The sequence below is a fragment of the Podarcis gaigeae genome (genome assembly GCF_964106915.1).
Source record: "Podarcis gaigeae genome assembly, chromosome: 7".
Lineage (NCBI taxonomy): Eukaryota > Metazoa > Chordata > Lepidosauria > Squamata > Lacertidae > Podarcis > Podarcis gaigeae.
In genome coordinates this window covers 45,356,339-45,377,754 of record NC_139683.1, presented here as the reverse complement: position 1 = coordinate 45,377,754, position 21,416 = coordinate 45,356,339, and the positions used below count along the sequence as shown (strand labels likewise).

At 40.0% G+C, this 21,416-nt stretch overlaps 1 protein-coding gene across 2 annotated transcripts in view; it reads left to right on the top strand.

Moving 5' to 3' along the window:
* Nucleotides 1-21,416, top strand: part of LAMA3 (laminin subunit alpha 3) — a 132,649-nt gene that overhangs the window by 69,094 nt on the left and 42,139 nt on the right. For both annotated transcript variants that reach the window (XM_083748164.1, XM_083748163.1), the window contains 9 exons: nucleotides 1,943-2,083; nucleotides 3,279-3,443; nucleotides 4,048-4,149; nucleotides 5,331-5,414; nucleotides 7,074-7,304; nucleotides 11,815-11,928; nucleotides 14,672-14,781; nucleotides 17,187-17,267; nucleotides 19,309-19,415. In XM_083748164.1, the coding sequence (XP_083604290.1) occupies nucleotides 1,943-2,083; nucleotides 3,279-3,443; nucleotides 4,048-4,149; nucleotides 5,331-5,414; nucleotides 7,074-7,304; nucleotides 11,815-11,928; nucleotides 14,672-14,781; nucleotides 17,187-17,267; nucleotides 19,309-19,415 (1,135 nt within the window). The remainder of the gene's footprint in view (nucleotides 1-1,942; nucleotides 2,084-3,278; nucleotides 3,444-4,047; nucleotides 4,150-5,330; nucleotides 5,415-7,073; nucleotides 7,305-11,814; nucleotides 11,929-14,671; nucleotides 14,782-17,186; nucleotides 17,268-19,308; nucleotides 19,416-21,416) is intronic.

Below are 21,416 nucleotides of genomic sequence, written 5' to 3'. Positions count from 1 at the left end.
CTTTTGCATTCAGAATTGGTGCGACTGTAATTGCCAGGAGTTTGTCCTTCGTTAACTATTGATGATTACCGTTCCCGTGATTTCTTAAGGAATAATAAAATTATTAATTAGCTGTATAGCGCTTTCCATGTCTGAATTACCATAATATGAAACCAATGGTTAGTTATTAAATGGAGCTAACACTTGTGAGCTTCCCAAGGAAACATTTGTTAGTACAGTGGTACCTTGGGTTAAGTACTTAATTTGTTCCGGAGGTCCGTACTTAACCTGAAACTGTTCTTAACCTGAAGCACCACTTCCTAACCTGAAGCTAATGGGACCTCCTGCTGCCGCCGCGCCGCCGGAGCACGATTTCTGTTCTCACCCTGAAGCAAAGTTCTTAACCTGAAGCACTATTTCTGGGTTAGTGGAGTCTGTAACCTGAAGCGTATGTAACCTGAAGTGTATGTAACCTGAGGTACCACTGTACAACACCTTGGAAGGAAACATGTAGCAACACTGCTGTTCCTTGAGTGTCTATTTCACCATTCGTCCCTTATTTCAGAGGGAAGCAAATTCACCTCCCGCCGAAATCAATAGAAACACTTTAACTGAATTCTGTTACTATACAGATTGATCAAGAGGAACCCTTGTGTAAAAACCTTCTCCCCCTTAAATACTCTCTACTGCCAGTAGTGCAAATGGTTCTAGGAAAACCCATTTCCATTGTCCTGGGGATATTTGTGTACACTGCTCCAATATCTCGTGTGCACTGCTTAGCACATTTCTAGGACTCTGGTTGAATGTTGCTAACTTCACTCCAGCTGCCCACTTCACTACTAAACATCTAGTAATGGGCTCAGTGAATGTAGCAATAGATTTGCGGGAGTTACTCAGTTGTGATCCCACATTAATTCAGCTTCTGGCTTATAGTATAATAGAATTTGGGGCTGGAAGGGGCGTCTGAGGATCATCTAGTCCAACCCCTTGCAGTTAAGGAATATGCACATGGTCCCGTATATAAAGTGTTAACTTGATGTACTAACTGTTCATTGCCAAACTTTATTAGTGCTTCCAAACAATCATTTCCAAGAGTAAGTACAAGTGCAACTGCTCACTTTCAACAATCCCTTGAGTTTCAATTATCTTTTTCTAGCATGATTAATTTAGTTGTCTTATCAGCTGCACATCACATATATTTGGTATTATTGTAATTCTCTGACACAGTGGCTATCACACACATAGTTGGGCTCAGTCTTTAAACTTTAAACGATTGTATGTTGTATGTTGATCTTTGCAAATTCCAAAACAAACCTCTTGGACTAAGTTTCAGATCAGAACATTAGTTGGCCATTCACCAGCTTTTACAGTTCCTGAGTGTTCTGACACATTGTTGTTCTTGGGTCAAAGATATCCAAGTCCATTTTAAAATGCATATTTTGCAAATTTCTGTGCAGAGCTTTAAAATAAAAATAAAATGCGGATCAATGTAGAAATGGAACAGAACAGACTTATGGGTGAACACATGAAAGAGCAACAAGGACCAGAAATAGATGGATTTTTCTCATCCCTGCTTCCAACTAGATCAAGAGCCGCACAATATTGTGTATTGTGTGCGTTCAGTGTGAATCAGTCTGTGACTGACAGCAGTCAAAATGTGTGACAATCATGCACAAAAAAGGTTTGTTTGGAAACACCTTAATTTTAATGCACACAAGCATAGTATTGGCGGAGCTGCTTGTTATGCACTCAAAGGAGCAAAAGCATATGTGTGTCATTTGCTTGAAACTCCTTTCAGAAGGAGACAACCTCATTTGCATTTGTGCTACTGTGTACTGAAAATCAAGGCGATGAAACAATGTTATGTATTATTTTGGATGTATTTTACAGCTTTTTTCATGTGTATATTACTGCAGGAGCTTTATGTGGAAACATTTAATGACTTATTGCAACTGACTTATAGGAGAATGTTGAAGGTATTCAGTGTGACATGTGCCGCCCTGGGTCGTTTTATTTGGACTCTGCTAACCCGAAGGGTTGCACCAATTGCTTTTGTTTCGGAGCAACCAATATTTGTCGCAGCACAAATAAACGTAGGGTTAAGGTACGTTTGCTGTAAGTTATTCTTTTTTCAATCACTATTTTAAGGGTGCAACTAGCAGGAGACCTGATTGGATTTCCTGTTTGCTTCAATTCAAATTAGCTGTGGCATGGGGAAATTCGATTGGGCTCCGGTGCCATGAAGAATTTACACACTTCACTTTCCCCAGTCTAAATAGCCCTCTTCCTGAAGGTGCTGCTTGACCTACAGGGAAAAACTTATAGGTGTGCCGCTTCTAACCTCTTCTTTAAAATGAATGATCCAATCGTGGATCAAATCTCGTCTAGTTTTGTGGCCTAAAATTAAAGACTTATTCCAATTTCAGTCTTACCTTGGTTCTCGAACGCCTTGTGACTCAAACATTTTGGCTCCCGAACTCCGCAAACCCGGAAGTAAGTGTTCTGGTTTGCAAACTTTTTTTGGAAGCCGAACATCTGACGCAGCTTCCGTGGCTTCCGACTGAGTGCAGGAAGCTCCTGCAGCCAATAGGAAGCCGTGCCTTGGTTTTCAAACATTTTCAGATTCCGTTTGAGAACCAAGGTATGACTGAATTAGAGTCACTGTTTTTACGTCTGAAGTTGGGGGTGTGACTTTTTATATACATGCGTCTTTCAGATGTATTATACCCCTCCCCTTTATGCCATTGTAATTTCTTAGAACAGTTAGGGCTAATTGAGGCTGCTCTTGAGTTTGTGGTTGGTACTTTTTTCTTCAGCCTTTGACTGACTGTTGATTGCAGAAGAGAGTTTGACTTGCTTGTTCACTGTGAACAGAAGCAATAAGCTTTGCACATCACTAAAACACACAGGCTATGTGTTCCACTCACCGTAGCAATCCCTGTGACAAGCCTCTCTCACCCCCTCCGGACACATAGTTTATCAGCACTTGTGAATTGGGTGGCTTCCCAGTTCCCATTCCTTGTTGTAGTGGGGCTGCAGAAGGGTTTCTATATTGTGATATGGCTGGTGGGTGTGTAGAACCTCAGTCCACTGAATGCAGTAACTTTCCTGAGATGGTTTGTGGTGTCACACAAAACCAGGAGCTCATGGCAAGGAGTTGGAAAAACTTCTCATGTGAGGCAAAACAAAACATTTCCACCAGAAAACAGGTAGTCATGCGCATTAACTCTATTGCTCTGGGAAAACTGTATTCAGTATAGAAACTTCTCTTAGTGTCTTATTGTTTGTTTCACTCTTAGTTTGTTGATATGAGGAACTGGCACCTAGAAGCTGTGGATAATGGCATGAGCATCCCTGTAACTTTCAATCCAGGCAGCAACAGTGTCGTTGCTGATGTTCAAGAACTGCCTCCCTCTGTGCACAATTTATACTGGGTAGCACCACCATCTTACTTGGGAGAAAAGGTACATGACCCTCAAAGCTGTTTTCAGAACATTGTTACCATCCAAGGTCAATAGTAGGGCTGGGTGATATATTGATATACTGTCCAAAACTGGTTTGAAGTCCATATTGGGTTCATAATTTTTGTCCTGGCATTATATCACAAGGTGTGATGTGTGTTAGGGCTGGGTGAATGAATGAACGAATGAATCCATTTATTTCGCGCACTGACCAGAGTGCAACATATACAAGAACAGAGAGCATATAAACATAAATAGATTAAAATTAAGCTTGTATCCTTAATTTTATAGCAGCAGCACACAATTTAGCCACTTTTAAGGTACAGTAATCTTTGGTTCCCTGCCCTCTATTAAGTATTTTAAGTAATAATCATCAGTTCTGCTTGGAGTTATGCCTGTAGAAATGCCTTCTAAAAGTGCATGTTTCAGAATACATTACCCCTTTCTAGATCCGACTGCTTCTGCACCTCCGTTAATCCTGTGTTGGTAGCACTGGAAATGTTCTTGCAAGGGTCAAGGTTCTGAGATAAGTGTGCTCTGAATACTTAGAAACCATGTCATAAGCTCTCATCATAATTCTCACCATCTTTTTAAATATGTTGTTCAGCTTTCTTCATATGGCGGCTACTTGAGCTATCAAGTTAAATCTTTTGGCTTGCCTAGCGAAGGCATGACTCTACTGGAAAAAAGGCCAGATGTGCAGCTTACTGTAAGTGAAAGTTGCCTGTGAAATCAAGAGTCTTCCTGTTAAACCATTTTTAAGGGCTGTTCTGCTTTGTTCAGGTGGCATTTTCTCCTCTCTTGCTTCTCCCACTCCCTTTCCTGCTGCTGACTTTATACAGCCCCTGTTGGGAGAGGCGAAAGCCTGAAACGTGTTTATTTGAATGTGCCATCTTTATGACCACATGAGAATAAATCTGCTGGAAAGATGGCTTTAGCTTTAGCTGCAAGGAACTGGAAGATCACACATTAAAAAAAACCTGGGATTTCCTGGTTTTGGTATTTACTATTTCTTGGAAGAAAAAGTTGAAGCCAATCGAGAATGAAATGTGTAAGCTTAAAGCCTGCTCCTAAACTTTTCCCAAGAACCATCCTGGTCTAAAAAGAGTTTTTACACTGTTTCTATTTTACAGCTTCTAAAATGATGCAATAAGCTAGCTAATCATTTATGAGATACCATACTGTACTTCCAGGGTGGGGAACTCATACAAATGCAGCTCTCTAGGGGTTTACCTTTTGCTCTCTAGGCACAGGTCTGCTCTTTAAAGCATCATGTCTGAGTGCTTCTTTTCTTTTTTGCCTCACCATTTCCCCCAGGAAAGCCTGCTCTTTAATGCTGAATTGGAACAAAAAGCAATTCAGGTTTCCCACAGATTGCCATTTGCTCCAATTCAATGGTAAGAAGTGGATTTTTCCATTGCCCCCCCCCCAAAAAAAACACACCACCCAGACATGTAGCTTTAAAGCACAGACGTGTGCCTAGAAACATGGCACAAAAGGAAGTCTGGATTAGCCCTGGGTCTCTCTTACTGACCCTTGGGGCTCTCCTCAGGCCACACAGCCTGGCTGGAATGTGTCCCTGAACTCTAATAATTCCTCCTGATTGCCTGGATGGAGGGTAGAGAGGAGTGGGTGTAGTAACTAGACTGCTGTACAAAAGCAAACTTGGCATTCATTGTTACACTCACTTTTGCCTCTGGCAATGCCACCCTCGGCCTGAAAAAGGTTTTCCCCCACCACCACTACTATACTTTAATGTTAACTACATTTCTTTTTGTTGAGATCTAATAACAACTGAAATATCTCTCAACTAACGCAGTTCTGTAAAGCGTGCAAATTCTGCACATTGAATATTATACTGATGTTTGGAATGGTAATGTTTTTGCACAGGGCCACCAAATGAAATTAATCTATGTGGATCCTAACAATCCTTTGCCCGACAAACAGTATTATGGATCAGTTCGGCTACTTGAGGTAAGACTCGTGGAAGTTCCCTTTCATAAATCACTAGCTGACATTTCTACTTATTTTATAACTCAGCATCAGAAACAGTCTTGCTTCAAAGTACACTTTAAAGGCTGGAATTTTTAATACTCTTATGAGCCGGTAAAGCCCACTGAACAAAATTTGCTTAGGAGTAACCATGCGTAGGATCGTTCTGTTGTTTCCTTCCTGCTGTAAACATTTGAAATTGAACAAATGTGAAGAAACTGTGTTGCAAGTGTATTCTAATCTGGAACGGAAACCATACAACAAAGAGAGTATCACTATGCATGCCAGGTGAAGCCTAGTTCCCTTACCTCTTGGTCAATAGGGAACTGAGAATGTGAAGCATAAATGGTATATATGAAGTTGCTGTATCCTGAGTTAGATGGTACGACTGGTGCTTACTTGAAGCATAGAGTTATGAGGGCGTCATGCAGGCACTGGGGCCTCTCCCTAATCTGTACTGCAATGGGGTCAAAGTAATGTGTGAGTTACAGTTATGATTAATTCTAAGGTTCATTAGTTGTGGAAAGTGAGTGGTTTTTTGCTGCATATTTTCCTAACTTTTCCTTTGTATGAGGCTGTTGAGCTTGGCGAGCCTGTATACTGGAGATTGTACAACCCACTTCCCAGAAATACTTCTCCAGTATTTTTCCCCCCTCTCTCTCAACTAAATTAAATACTTCCTGTTGTGCTGCACCTGGACTTCTCACAGCCCAAGGAAATATAACACTTCTGAAAAGCCAAACTCTGAAAAGGGCTTCGCCTCATTGTTGTCCAGAAATAGTGTCGTTATTTACAGCGAAACAGCTGCTTGTTCCCGCAGTCTCAAAGTCAAGTTGGGTTCTTGTCAGGCTCATGCCTGAACTTGAAAAATAAAAGTACTTTTGAGTTATATTCTGCCTTCAATTACATATGTGCTTGCAAATGGTTTGAGGCCATTCCAAACAAATCACATTTTGATGCATGAGGTTTCCTCTCAGGCATTTGTAGTCTAGCCTACAACAAACTCTGTCAATGAAGTGTGGATGGATGGGTGTATTTCCGTCCCATGTCAGTTTCACATGATATTTAAATATATATTTTTGAACGTGTTTTCTCATAGAATAGCACATTTATGAATGTCTTTTCTCTCAAGTGTAGATTTCTAAATGTATTTTATTACAATGTATGCATATACTGTATGCAATTTAGTATGGTTGTTGTTTTTTCTTTCGAAATTAGCACCCATTCATTGTTACTAATGAAACAGGAAATTTTCTGTGGAATAATTAAGCACAGGGAATTTTTTGCACAGCCCCGTGTCAAGTGAAACCTTTTGTTCCTGTCCTAGTTGACTTTGTATGTTATTATTGTAATCTGCCCTTATATGTCTACTTCTGAGGCTGACCCTCATTTATTTTACTTTACTGTACATTGTCTCTTGCTTGGGTTTTCATTCTGCTAGTGTCCTTTTCCCTTAGGCTACCAGCACCCGTTGCTTCTTATAAAGCATGGACCTGTTTTTATTATTATTATTATTATTATTATTATTATTATTATTATTATTATTAATCGATATCCCTTTGCATGTGCAGCAGTACTTTTACACTGAGTAGATTGCTAATTAAACTTTCTCCTAACTTTAATTATATATTGAATGTGCAGGGAAACTTCAGACATTCAAGCAGCAATAGCTTGGTATCTCGAGAGGAACTGATGATGGTCCTGTCTAGACTGGATGGATTACGAATCAGAGGACTTTACTTCACAGAATCTCAGCGGTTAACCTTGGGCGAGGTCGGTCTGGAAGAAGTCTCCAATGCAGGAAATGGCATCGTTGCTTTTGATGTAGAGACATGCTCCTGCCCTCCTGAATATATGGGTGATTCATGTCAGGTAGGAAATTGTCTTTGTTTCTGCTCTGCATCATTCATGACACACGATAACAGTATTGATTTAGCTATAGCAACGAGAGAGTCTTATTCATTCATTCTTACTGATTGCCTTAAAAGCGCAGGAGAGAAGCATTTCTGAACAATTATGTTCGATGGGACATTCCACCTTCATAGTGTAGTCCTCTTGTAGAAGTTGTACTTAATTCAGCTATTATATATTTATGGAATTTTTTAATTTATGGATTTCATTTTAATTCATTTGTGTGAACAAATAACTTCCAAATGACAAAAATAGAAAAAAGAAACGTTTAAAAGTAAAACCAATAAAATACAACCCAGTTTCTAAAGATGTGTGAAGCATAATATTTCAGCATTTCTTTAAAAAGTCAGGCTGTGGGGAGTTTTTTTTTTGGGGGGGGGGGAGGAATGGATTCACACATATCCTGAGACAACTAGCTAGTTCCTCAGTTGCCAATCAGCAGGAGTGGTCATGCAGTAGATATCTCCCACGCACTCTGCCAAGACATCATTGCCACCAGACATTCCTCTGATCACTATTCTTCCATATTATGCCCCATAATGCTGTGTGACAGCTATTTTCAGAATTGTTCAGAAGTAAAGGAGAGGAAAAAATTGCCTAGTACTTAAATTTTTAATCTGAAAATCTGGATTTGACTGGTTTGCTCTTACATACAGGGTGGCCTGGGAGCCTGAACCCATCCTCAAACAACATATTCAGGTATCTCCCAGAAACCCACTGATACTGGCATCAGTGGGAAGGAGGAGAAGGAGAAGGAATTGGAAGTAAGGAGAAATAGGTCTATGGCCATACTACCCTGCCCAATCTCGTCTGATCTCTGAAGCTAAGCAGGGTCAGGCCTGGTTAGTACTTGGATGGGAAGTAAAGAGAAATAGGAAGAGGGTAGACATGATTTTGGAGAGGTTTAAATCTCCATCTACTCCAGCTCCCTAGTGGGGATGCAAATTACCCTCTGCGGGCATCAGATTGATTATTTGATGAATGGGAAGGGGGTGATAACTGATCTTTAGGTATTTTGGTTCTCTGTCTAAGCTTCTGCTCATGGGGGTGACCAAAGGCCTGTACCTTGATATCTGCACAGGAGAATGTGTTTTGACAGCTGCCATTCATCATAGGAGAAAAGTTGTACCTACTAAGCTTCTGTCTTCTTCTGTGTTTTACTACCTCTAATAATGCTACTTGTTTGGTAACACTTCATTGATATGTTCATTGCGACTTTTCCAAGTAAATGCACTTTGATTGATGTGCAAGTCTCTCAATTTTATTCTCAGGTTACAATAATAACATAAAACTTGCTTGTCATTTTTAAAAATACTTTCAGTGGCTTAAAAAAAATATACTTCACAGTCTGTTATATGAAAAATGCAATCGATCAGCATGCCAAGGCTTGCATTTAATACACTAACTAAACTCTTCTCATTCCTGTTCCTACTCACCATGCGCAAAAATGCCTCTTTTGCTCCCTTTTCCTGGACTGATTAAAACATGTAGCCCAAAGGAAGGTATAGAACCACAGTACTCCATAAAATAGCTCACACACCCTGCATGTTTCCACAGAATTACTCAGCCCGTGATTTACAGTTCTAATCGTCTAGTACTGCCTGGCTGTCTTAGGCAGGGAAAAGGTGATGCCTGCCACACCTTAATGCAGATATACGCTCATTTGCAGGAATTAGAAAGCGGTTCGTTAACCTCAAGAACTGCTATGTGTTGCACAACCTGACTCATGTATGAAGTTTTAAAGGAGGGGCATATCACAGCACACAGACTGAGTCAGAGAAGCTGAACAATAAGAGGGTAGTATAAGAAAAGGGCTGCATAGCAAAAAGAGTCTCCTTGCATGTGAGCAGCAAAGCCTTAAGCTAAGTAAAATGACGGCCGGAATGCAGAGGCCGGGCAGCATTGGATGGCTGGTGTTGTGCATAGGCCTGAGGCACTGTTTGGTGCATGCTACACAACACAGGATAGCATTCCCTTATCTTCTTGGCGGAGGGCAGCAGCAGCAGAATCACTGGGATTTTAAACCAAGACAGGTAATGTGTGTTCTCTCTTCCCCTATCCCCCTGCTTTAAGGTGTTTTGTTTTGCTTTTTATAGCCCTGACATAAAAGTGTGTTATGCAGTATTTTGAGTGAAAACAACAACAAACTGATCTCTTTATCCCTTGGACTATATGGTCCAGAAGACCTGCTACAAAATGTTGCTGTTTGAGTCGTTAGCTGGGCAGTTTGTTAACCATTTGTACTAGACTCTACAAGGTCATAGAATGGGTAGAAAGGCTGTTTCTAGTCTTTTTCTTTTTAAGATTGCAGTCCTTGTTTCAAACACAAAACTTAATGAACATTCAGTTTTACAGTGGCTTTGAAATGTTGACTGCCAGAGTGGTATTGCCATGTGGCCAACAAAATATTTGCTCCCCATCCATTTGAACAAAGTGGACATATGAACAAAGTGGACAAATATGCATTTGTCAAAACTTACAGTGCACACTCCAGTGTCCTCCATGGAAGTGTTATCTGCACAGGATATCTTATTTTCCTTCAAGGCAATTGAAAATGGAATTTGAGTGTGCAGGGAAACTACTATTGGAAGAACTTTTAAAAAAAAAAGTTACATGAGAAAGACAATGGCTAGCTTTAAACTGATTATTTCATATGAACATCTCAAATAGTTCTCTTTAAGTGATTTTTAATAATTGGGTCATAAGTAGCTTTATTTCAGCAAGCTGTTTTTGCAATAATCCCTACTTTAAATGCCTGTACTGGCAGCTGCTGCAGGATAATTCCCTCTTGTGAACAGCATCAATTGTTGTTTTAAAAATTTCTACTACAACCATTCACATAGACCTGTTAATTTGTAATGTGATTTATAATCTTCATTTTGTTTGTCCTCACAATAAACAAGTGAGGTTACTCATTATTTTTTAACACACAGGGAGTTTTGCCCAGCTCTAAACAATGTATTCATAAGAGAGATTGGACTTCAAGACAAGTTTCCCAGAACCACACTGCACATGACAACTCATTTCATTGTTTGTCCTTGACTGCTTTCTTTCTTTTACACAAATTGCTGCTGGGGGCAGAGGGAGGAAGCAATCTGGATCAGGACCCTAGCATGGGGTGGGGATTAATCCTTTGCTAATCCTTTGCCCTCTGCAGTCTCAGCCAGGAATAAGGTCTCATGCTACAAGAAATGAATAGACACATGAAGCAGTTCCACACGATTGGGAAGTCTGAATGTGCAAGGTCTTCCATCATGTGGAGCACCTAGGGATGTACATGCCCCTTTCAGACCTCAAACTTCATGTATGGAGGAAAAGGACAGGTCCAGGGGGGCATGGTGATATCTGGGGTGGAGCCATTGTATATGGTCCCTCTTCTCACTCCATTTGTTTAAGCACAGAGAGCATGCATACAGTACTGGGGTTGTCAAGATGCTCACATCACAACTGGACTTCATAGAAGATTATAGGTTTTGAAGAGGGGATGGTTGAAGTGGTGGCCCAGAGATTATCAAAGTTTTTTTACAATCCCTTTTCATTGGTAAAAGCCACATTTTCAATTGATATGCTTTATTGAAACAGGACATGGCTTTTTGACAACTGTGTCTCTTTTCGTTTTTAAAAAATTATTATCCTGCTCCCAAAAATTCTGTCAGTTGACAATGATAGCGGAAGAGCAGCTTTACTTCTTAAATGCTTCTAGTTGATGAACATTCTTTTCATGCTTCACTTGTCTTTGGGACAAGTCTGTACGTACAAATTGTGCTTCATATTAAAGAATGCCTCCCATTGCTTCAACATAGTTTCATATACCCTCAGGTGAGGAAATCAGGATGAGGTTATTTTACAGCAAGTAGTTTTGAAAATTAAACTTTAAATTGGTTAAACGCTAATGAACAAACATAGTTCTAGAACAAAAACACCTTTAGCTGTATTTTAAATACTTTACTAAACTGGACTTATTCTGGAAATATTCTTCACAGGATATGAAATATGTCCAGCCAGAACAGCCTTCAGGGGTTTAGGTTGAGAGAATCCTTCTTGACAGATCTCAGAGCACTGATATATACAGCTACTTTTCAAAATGGTTGGGCAGTTTGTGGACTTTAGACATGGTTGACATTGACTGCATTTGATCATATCTCAGTATGACAAGTTATGAAGGAGCCCTTTGGTCTCACACAGAGACCCTTGGCTCACCCCTTCCTGAAAGTGAGCAAACAAGCCAAGAAGTCTTCCATTAAGTATAGTTTCCTGCTGCGTCCAAACTGAAAAACTTTGGCCATATGTCTTGGCTTACCAAACTGAGATGACTATTAGAATAAATCCTATTCCTCTTAATCATATAATAGGTATTCATATGACAGTATTTAGCAATTTAATTCCTTCTACCTTAAAATTTCACAGAACACCTCTTTTTAAAGGTATAAACGTATAGCCTTTTAAAAAAAGTCTCTTTTGTATGCAATAGGAATGCAGCCCAGGATTCTACCGTGAGAACAGTGGCCTATTAACAGGAGGGTGTGTTCCTTGCAATTGTCATGGAAATGCAAATAGATGCCTGGATGGTTCTGGAATTTGTATTGTAAGTAATAATAGCAAAGATTGTTGTGATTTATCACTGCTGTTAGTTACTAACCACTGACGTACATAGTAGTTTTGCTCTGTCCAGTACTGCACTAGATCCTAGTCCCTTCTGTCTAGTAGAGGGTAAAAAATTATGCATGCAAAGCAATACATATATTGAACCACTCCTCTGAAGTGAATGAGTTCTATGAGCACATGTGTAGTGAACTCATAAAGTATAGTGATCTCATAAGGGTGTCTGCTTTGGTTTATTAGTACAAAAACAACAACAATACCCCAAAGAATTGCACGGTACCTTAAAAACTAACAGGTGTATTATTGTGCAAGCTTTCATGGACTAGAATCAACTTCATCAGATGCATGGAGTATTGTCCAGTAACACTCCACGCATCTGATGGAGTACACCCTCAACCACGAAATATTTACCATAATAACATTGTTAGCCTTCAAGGCGCTGTATATCTATTTGTTGTTTTTCACGGAAACATAGGTAAAATATTATCCATCATACAGTATGTGTAAGAATGCAAGTTGTTTACCTGGAATACAAATCTGTGTGTCACAGTAATAAATGGTTCCATCTCTCTAATCATTTGAAAATGGCACCCAATCTTTTAAAAATGCAACCCATTTAGCAGTGCATTCCTCTTGGAAACTTCAGTTCACTGATCCTATTTATCTGAACCATGATTGTGGATGTGCTAGTATGATTATGCCAGCTGCTTGCTTTGCAGACTTTAAACGCTCATTATAAAACTGCATTTTACAAAAAATACAGAATTGCTGCCACTTTTGTGTTTCCAGTTTTCCTGGTAATGTGTGGCTAATGTGTGATGGGATGCCATGGCACTGCAATTCCCACTACCATCTCAACTTGTTGGCTGTCTGAACCAGAGAGCGGAAAACATTCAGGACAGTAACCATGTCACGCATTGATAATAAGCTACACCTTGATAGATAGACTAGAAAGTGGTTGCAGCATGTTTCTCTTGTAGCAGCTAGTTCTGCCCAAAGAGTGAAAGCTACAGAATGCATGTATAAGCATGTCAAGAGAAGGTAGTTCCGCACCTTGGAAATGGACAGTTATAATGCAGACATAATTGGTCAATGTCTAATTTCTGCAAACTAATTTTGCAGCAAGATACAAATCTCATCTGAATTGAATTATGCTTTTAAAAGTGTAATTTACAATTCTGTTGCTAAAGAACTTGCACAAATATGAGCTCTAGTTGAAGCATCAGGGTTTGCATCAATAGCACTCTTGGGAGATTGTTATCTTGTATTCTATTTCACTGCTTTTGTCTCAATAGTTTATTCTGAAAAGTTATCATAGGATCTTGCCCCTTATTCACTGCATGGATTCACTGCCAGATTCATTGCATGGGTGCCTTTTTCATTATGAACCTATTTTGGCTGCATTGAAATCCTCTGATGATGATTATGCAGTACTTCCTTAGACTTTGGCTTCAACAAACCCTTTTGGGTTAAACATAGGAATTGTTAGCCAAATCAGCATGTTCCAGGAGATGTATGAATCATAAGAAATTTTGATTAGAGAAATGGGGCAGGCTATGACAAGAAAACACACAGGCAGGAAAATCAAGAGAAGACAAGGTTTGCTTTTTCAGCCTTGCTACTGCTGTTTTAATAGCCATGCAAACTGTGTTATAGCTAGTGCCATATATTTGTTACTAATTAATGCAGCTTGCATTCTGTGTGCATAGGTGGTCTCGACTGTTTGATGACTATTGGTTCCAAATTCAAATTGAAAGAGGGACACTTTCAATTCATTTTGCAGAGGAAATAGTTTTTCCAGGGTGCAGTTATGTGTCCCCATAAAGTAAAAAATGTCAATTCATTGGTGGCAGTTTGATGATCTGATCAGGTTTTGTTGCTCTGACAGGTAACATTATGCAACAGAATGAAAGAACAATGTCCCCCCTCTCTCCCCCCTCTCTCTTTCCCCTTTCCCCTGACCACAAGATGTCCAGGACATTAGTATCTTATACCAAACATAAATGAACTGTGGAAAAAACCCTGTATGAATTGAAAGTGGAGACGCTATATGTACTTTTCCTTTTTGATTTATTTATTTTGTAACACAATAAAATCTTCAATAAAAACTAATTTTAAGAAAAATTGTTGTACTTGTCCTGAGGCAATTGCCTCCCTGTATTAGTGTTGTTGTTCCAGTGGTGTTGGGAATGTTAAGTCCTATGCTAGGGCTGTGAGAAGTACAAAAAAAAAATCTTTTATTGGACCAGTCTATCTAGATTTGAGACTATATAAACTTGTTCAAACTAAAGGGCTAAACAGAAAAAAATGGGTAGTAGGATATTCATAAACTTGTTCAAACTAAAGGGCTAAACAGAAAAAAATGGGTAGTAGGATATTCATTTATAGAGGGACTCGAATAGATTGTGAAATGAATCCAAAGTTGCTCACAAGTATTTGCATCACTTCCAACTAAGAGTCCGATTCTTGGATGTGTAGTTATTTAAACCAGTGACATGTTAACCAGATGTGTGGATACTGTAATATTCTACCATCTCTGGCCCCAGCTAAGCAACTTTTCTATAATTCAAGAGAATGAAGACATTGTCAAAGTCATATGTTTGTTCTTGTGGTGATATAATTGTGTGGAGGAAATGGCTTGGAACTGATCAACTCTAATTTTCTCCTGATGATAATTGAATTGCTGCTAACTCTCTGGTTTTATATATTTGTACATATTTTAAAAGAATTGTCAGCATAATACTGCTGGCGAGAAGTGTGAACGCTGTAAAGAAGGCTATTTTGGAGATGCCACGCAAAGAACCTGCAGGGCTTGTCGCTGTCCTTTTACAAGCAGGTACTGTGGGGGCGTGGGGGAGGGATGCTAGGAAAAGAGGGCTGTGTTTTTCTTGTGCTTGACACATTGACTGATTATTTGATTGATTAATTTCTATACCATTTAATGTATTAAAAATATCTCTAAGCAGTGTACAGAACGCTGAAGCAACAACAGACAACTTAAACAACATATTACAAAAATACAGAGTTACATATAAAAATGTTACAGTAATGCAAAGTTACTAATATATATAAGTAAAGGTAAAGGGACCCCGACCATTAGGTCCATTCGTGACTGACTCTGGGGTTGCGGCGCTCATCTCGCTTTATTGGCCGAGGGAGCCAATAATCTATTTATCTACTTGCACTTTGACATGCTTTCAAACTGCTAGGTTGGCAGGAGCAGGGGCCGAGCAACGGGAGCTCACCCCGTCGCGGGGATTCGAACCGCCGACCTTCTGATTGGCAAGTCCTAGGCTCTGTGCTTTAACCCACAGCGCCACCCATGTCCCTTACTAATATATATACTACATCAATATTAATTCATTTACCTTCTGACACACCCTCCCTCTCAGGCTCTGGGTTCTTCCCCAGGATCCAAACAAACTTTCAGCTCACCCACAAAAGTCTCACAATAAAGAGTTCGTGGAAACAGCAGACATCATCCTAGTCTCTCACTCTAGATTTGCTTTTTATGGGCAGGCCCAAGGTGAATGGTAATTCCTCAGACTGCCCACAGCTGTGTCCCATTCAGCTGCACTCTCCATACCCAGTTCAGGTACAGCAGGTTACTTGAGTGGTCCAGGGGGTCCAGAGGATGGAGAAAGGACCCCCCTCCACTGACAGCTCTTTCTTCACTCTTTGTCTTCGCCTTATCTTCCAGCTGCTTGACAAAGGTGTTGGACCATTCTGCCTTGAAAAGAATTCTGTCTGCTAAGTGTAGTTCTTTTTTGAATGCTTGAGGCTTCCTTGAGCATGTTATTCCTTAGTTATGGTGTATTTACCCATGTTAGTATGGTTCCCTAAAATTTGACACCTGATCCTATGATAGGAGTTGAAAAAGCTACTACTGGGTATATGAATGGGGCAGATTGCAGCTGTCTGATCTTCTTGAAATACCACCATTTGCCAAAAGAATATAGGCGGGACAATTGATGACAACAGTGCAAAAACAGTTATATATGCCTGTGTGGACAGGGCACACTGCAGTGTATGATAGTGGCCTTTGGGGTTTGTTTTCATTTCAAGGGGTGATAGGAATTGATGAAGATTACATTGGACCTGGCTCTTCAGAATGAGCTTGGCTAAAAATGTTTGGGGTCCTGTGAAATAGCAAGACCCTGTAGCACTTAAAATTAGGATAATTAATGGCCAAAGGCCTCAAACATTTGCCAGGTGCAAAAGCAGAGGTCAAGAGTCTTATGAAAATAACTGATAAACTATAGATAGACTATAGATAGATAGATGATAGATGATAGATAGATAGATAGATAGATAGATAGATAGAGATAGATAGATAGATAGATAGATAGATAGATAGATAGATAGTTTACTTTAAGTACATAGTTTTTTCCTCTGAAAACTCACAAATGGTTTCCCTCAGGAGTGTGTAGAAAGTGATTTTTTAAAAAAGCAAATAATAGTGAATGTTTTACATCCTGATCCTCGTGCCTATGTATGTGTTGCATAGTTGAATGGTGGGTGGGGGACCAAATTGTATCAAGATTCCCAAGGTGCAAGGATATTTTCTTGGGGGAAGGGAATTGAGAAATTACACCACAGAGGAAAAGCAGATGTAATAGCACCACTGTCTGAGCAATTTGATGTAGTGGCAGATCTCCTGCTTCCTCTCATGCCCCTTTGTCACCAACAGGCACTGTTCTTGTGCAATGAGTGAGATCTAGTGAATTGCACAGGTGCCATCATACTACACATGCTCAGTTCACTGGGGTTACCAGCCACTATGAGCCTGATAAAGGGTGGGATGGGCTGGTAGCCTGGCATAAATGCCTTGATCTGCTATGTCAGTATAGACTAAATCGTGTGCAGAATTCAGAGAAACAGTGAGTGAGTTGTCATAGAGATTATCCATGGCAATGCATCACCAAATACAAAGTTTTCTGTAGATAAAAAAGCCTCAGAATCCTCAAGGAAATGCAGTACATTTGTATTTGCTCAATAATAATTCCCTATTTTACTTTTTTAAGGATTTGGTTGTTTGCATTGTTAAGCAGAACAAACTGTTCTCAGAAGGTCTACGAAGATAGGCAGCAATACACCTGAACTCTCAATGCTATTTGATATTTTGGCAGCGATTTAAATCTCAGCTTCTTGCAAAATATTGAAACCTGTCTAAATATGCCTGAAGTATAAAACATATTTCATATGTATTCATATGTATTGTCTTTCTGTTCCTCCCCCCAGTTTTGCTAATGGATGCGTGGAAAATGGTGGAGAAATTCAGTGTTTCTGCAAAGAAGGTTATACTGGAATGCACTGTGAAAGGTGATTGTTTGTCTCAATATGGGTTTTCTAATTAAAAAGTGGCACATTGCAAAATATTAGCCTAATTCACACAACATGCTAAGCCAAACATGGTTTAGCACAAACATATAAGCATGCAGGCTACTGAAGACAGGAGTGTGATTGCTTCACTTCCTTGTCCCCAATTTTATGGCTCTGGCATGAGCTAAACCATGACCTGGCTCAGCATGTTGTCCAAATCCAGGCTTATGATTGAGCACTCTCCAGATTAACTGTGAGCCATCAACCTAGAACATGCCTTGGTTATAGCTTGTGGTTAGTGTGCAGAAAGCTAACTCACGTGCCCAGGTTCAAGCAACACACTAAGCCAAGGTGTGGCTTAGTTCAGTTCAAGTCTGCAGCATAATAACCAGGGAGCTACGGTCTTCTTTCCAGAAGACCCCACACATGGATGTTTGCACCAAGCCATGGTCTGGCTCCGCATGACAAGCATATAAGCCCATTGTGTATTCTAAGGGTGTGCCTTATTAACATACTTGGTCTACAGTCCAAGGCGCTGTGGGGTTTGAAAGCACACAGAAAGCTTTCTGCAGATACAACCTGCTGCATTCAATTCAGAGTTTTTGGAAGTCTGCACGTTCCGCTGGGATTGTGCACACTGTTCTTGGTTTTGACGTGAATTATGCAGATCTCCTATTGTACATGAGAGCCCTTGTATGCGCTTTGGAGCATTTGGATCTGAGCAGCAGTGTGAAATACAAGTGCAGTCCAAAGAAATTTTTAACTCTGCTAAAATTTTACAAATTTCAAAGGAAAGTACACTTCCCCACCCCTCTGGATTGAACCCTATATGTAATAATATGTTGGACAGCCCACAAAAGCATAGTTAAGCCTGACAAGAATTAACCTAAGTGCACTTCAAGCAGCTGCAAAAAGGATGCCTTAACTGTACAGTAGTTTGTTGTTTTGTCCAAACTGGCATGTAGTGGGTACTATTAAATGTGGTTCATTTTGAAAGAAGCCAACTTGAAATCAGCTTTGAATTTCAAAGGTAGGAATTGTTGGCCAAGCCAATGCAGTAAAAAAAGTTGGGTACTGTCACTTTGGCCTTGTCCACACTTCCACTTGCCCCATGCCTAGAAAGCATGGGTACAAGAGGTTTTGCAGCCTTCCCCCTTCCCCCGCTTCTTTCCCAGGCAAAGCCTACTCTTTAGTGCTCAGTTGGAGCAAACATCAATCTGGAGAAAACCCAAATTGCTGTTTGCTCCACTTGAGCACTAAAGAGTTTTTTGGGGAAATCAGTAGGAGAAGAGGAAGTGTGCCTAAGACCTTTGCAATGTGTTCCTCTTAATTTAGACTTTTTGAAACATCATCTCTGTTGGATTATTTCTTTTCTCCCTAATCCTGGCTTGCATAACTTTGAATTAAGTTCTCTTTCTTTATGTTAATAATGACAACATAATTGAATTTCATGACCACATATTAATTTTCTTTAAGATTCCAGGAGTCCTGAATTACATGTCCAGACAATGAGGAGCAACCTACAACTCTGGCTGGACTAACTGGTCCTTTGCCTCGTAGGACAATAGTCTTCAACCTTTTCATATCCAGGAGCCATTTTTAACCTAAACATGCATTTGGGGACCCATTTATTAACCTTTTAACATATATTTGGGTGGTGGGAGTGCTGTAGTTGCGATCTACATTGAATCAGACCATGACCCATGAGTGAGTCCTAACCCACCAATTGAAGGCCAGTGTCATAGGAGATCTGAAAGAAACAAGATACAGCCAAGTTTTCCAGGGTTTGCTTTTTTTTTGTCAACAGTTGGATTTGCTTTCTGCAGTCTTTCAGATGTTACAGCTAACCCCAAATGCTTGATGTGATGTGTTAAGAATTTTTGTGTGTGAAAATTTTGTCAGAATAGGCAATTACATGTTAAATCTAATAAAATGGCTAGATTTCACAACTGGATTTTGTGCAAACCATAATGCCAGCAAAAGATGTTCCAATCTGAGTAAAAATGTATTAATTGCAAATTGTGCTTTTCCCCCTGTGTAGCTGTGCTCCTGGTTATTTTGGAAACCCACTCAAATATGGAGGTTACTGTCAGAAGTGCAACTGCCCTGATAATGGTCAGCTCATGACCTGTGAGCGCCTGACTGGGGGTATGTAGAATTGTATAGCTATTCCTAGTGACTGTATTCCATTGAACTGTACAACACAAAGGAGATTGTGTGGACTCTGGACTGCCGCAGCCAGTCAGCGTAAACAATAATGAGCTAGTTAAACTGATAGTCTGGCTCAGTATAAGGCAGCTTTCTATGTTCCTATGCTGGAGCCAGGAAAGTTTTGCTGCTCAGGCAAGTTTCCAATCCAAACAGGAAGCTCTACCTGTTCAGGAGCGCCCAGCAACCAACCTGGTTGGCAGAGCGTGGAGAGTGTTCCAAGCTGCAGTCTGGTAGCAGCTGCACAAGGTCCTAGCTCTAGCCCAGGTAGCTTTTGGCATAAATGCAATTCATTTATTCTTAATATGAATCGACTGAAATGCTTTCTTTCTCAAACGTAATGTTAACTATCTTCCATTATGCAAAAGCTCCTTCACTAGAGTTGTGTTATTGGTGGATATATTCTGCAGAAAATATGTTGCCTTGCTGAAATTAAAGGTTGGCAGGACAAGTCTGATCTTGACTCAGAATGCAGTTTTATTTCAAGTTTTGAACTGCTTTTTCCACATCAGCAGCAGTATCACCTGTAATCAGCAGACCAGTGATTTTAGTAGGTTCAGACATTATTGCGGTCTTCCACTAGATTACTGAAGCATTTAATTGCATCATCATAGACTGTCCTTAATGCTGCACAGGCTGTAATAAAAGTTGCATTAAATGAAGGTGCCAATTAAATATATCGTGCAATATGTATACAGGGGATTTCTACGTGTGGTGGTCAATGGTTAAATGTGAAAGATTACATCCCCCTTCAGTTTTTCCAATTTGAGCTTCTAGCTTCATATTTTCTTAGCCTGAACAGTTGCTTTCGATTCACACAGTAGCCGACAGACAATCCACTGAGAGGCTGAATTCATCTGGCCATAATAGCAGACACATGAATGTTCTGTAAAAAGCCTTTTGTTCCATGTAGCGCAGGCTCAGTCCATTTTAAGTATTCTAATCCAGTGTGTTCATAGTATGGGCTAAACACAACCTGGAATCTCCGCCAAGCCATGGAATGTGAGAATAAGGGCTTGTTTTGAGGTTACTTATAGTGGTTTGAGAACTACTGGAGTCTGGGGTCACATAAGCAGCAGTCTGTACCATACCATGGCTCCTTCAAATGCCAGAATCAATCCTTCAGAAGACCAGAGCAGAATTGGCACGGTCTGGACCAATGGCATGGACCCATGCTATGCAACCTTTGATTTCACTGTTGATCAGTATGGGAAAGAGCCAAATGCTGCAGAAGGAACTACTTATTTAATGTTTAGAGATTTTTTTGTCATTTGTGGATTCCAAAACTTTATTTGGGTTTGGAATAAATGTGTAAAATTTCAGCATCCACACTTCCTCTTGTCCTGCTGCTTCCCCCTGGAGAAAACAGCTAATTAGCACTTGATTGGAGCAAATGGCAATTGGAGCTTTCTCTGGATTGACGTTTGCTCCGATTTAGCACCAAAGAGTGGGGTTTTCCTGGGAAAAGTGGGACAAGCTGAGACCTCTGCTTAGAGTCAAATGGTAAAATGTTTGAACCTGTGATTTTGAGGCACAGGACAAGCGGAAATTTGGCCAGGCCTAAAGATTAATTCTTGGGCCTCAGGGTTTTTTCACTGCAGACTTTCAAGGCTCATTTACATTTTTATTGTGAAATTATGAGCCTTACAGTCACTTTAACCATTGTTCTGTTTACTAGTTCAAGAGCTAAATCACGGTCAAAGTTAGTTAAATAGCAAGTTCAAGGGCTCTTGACTGGTCTCATTTTATCATTGTGTAAGTGAACAACAGCAGGGTTATTGCCTCTGGCAGTTGTTGCAGAAGCAGACTTCAGGATGGCTTAAGATAGAGCATGGCATTTTTGTTCATGTTAATGGAAATTGTTATTTAAAGAGAACCAGTCTGTAACAATAATACTGAGAACACCAATGACTCTGGGTAGTGTGAACTTGCTTTCCAATG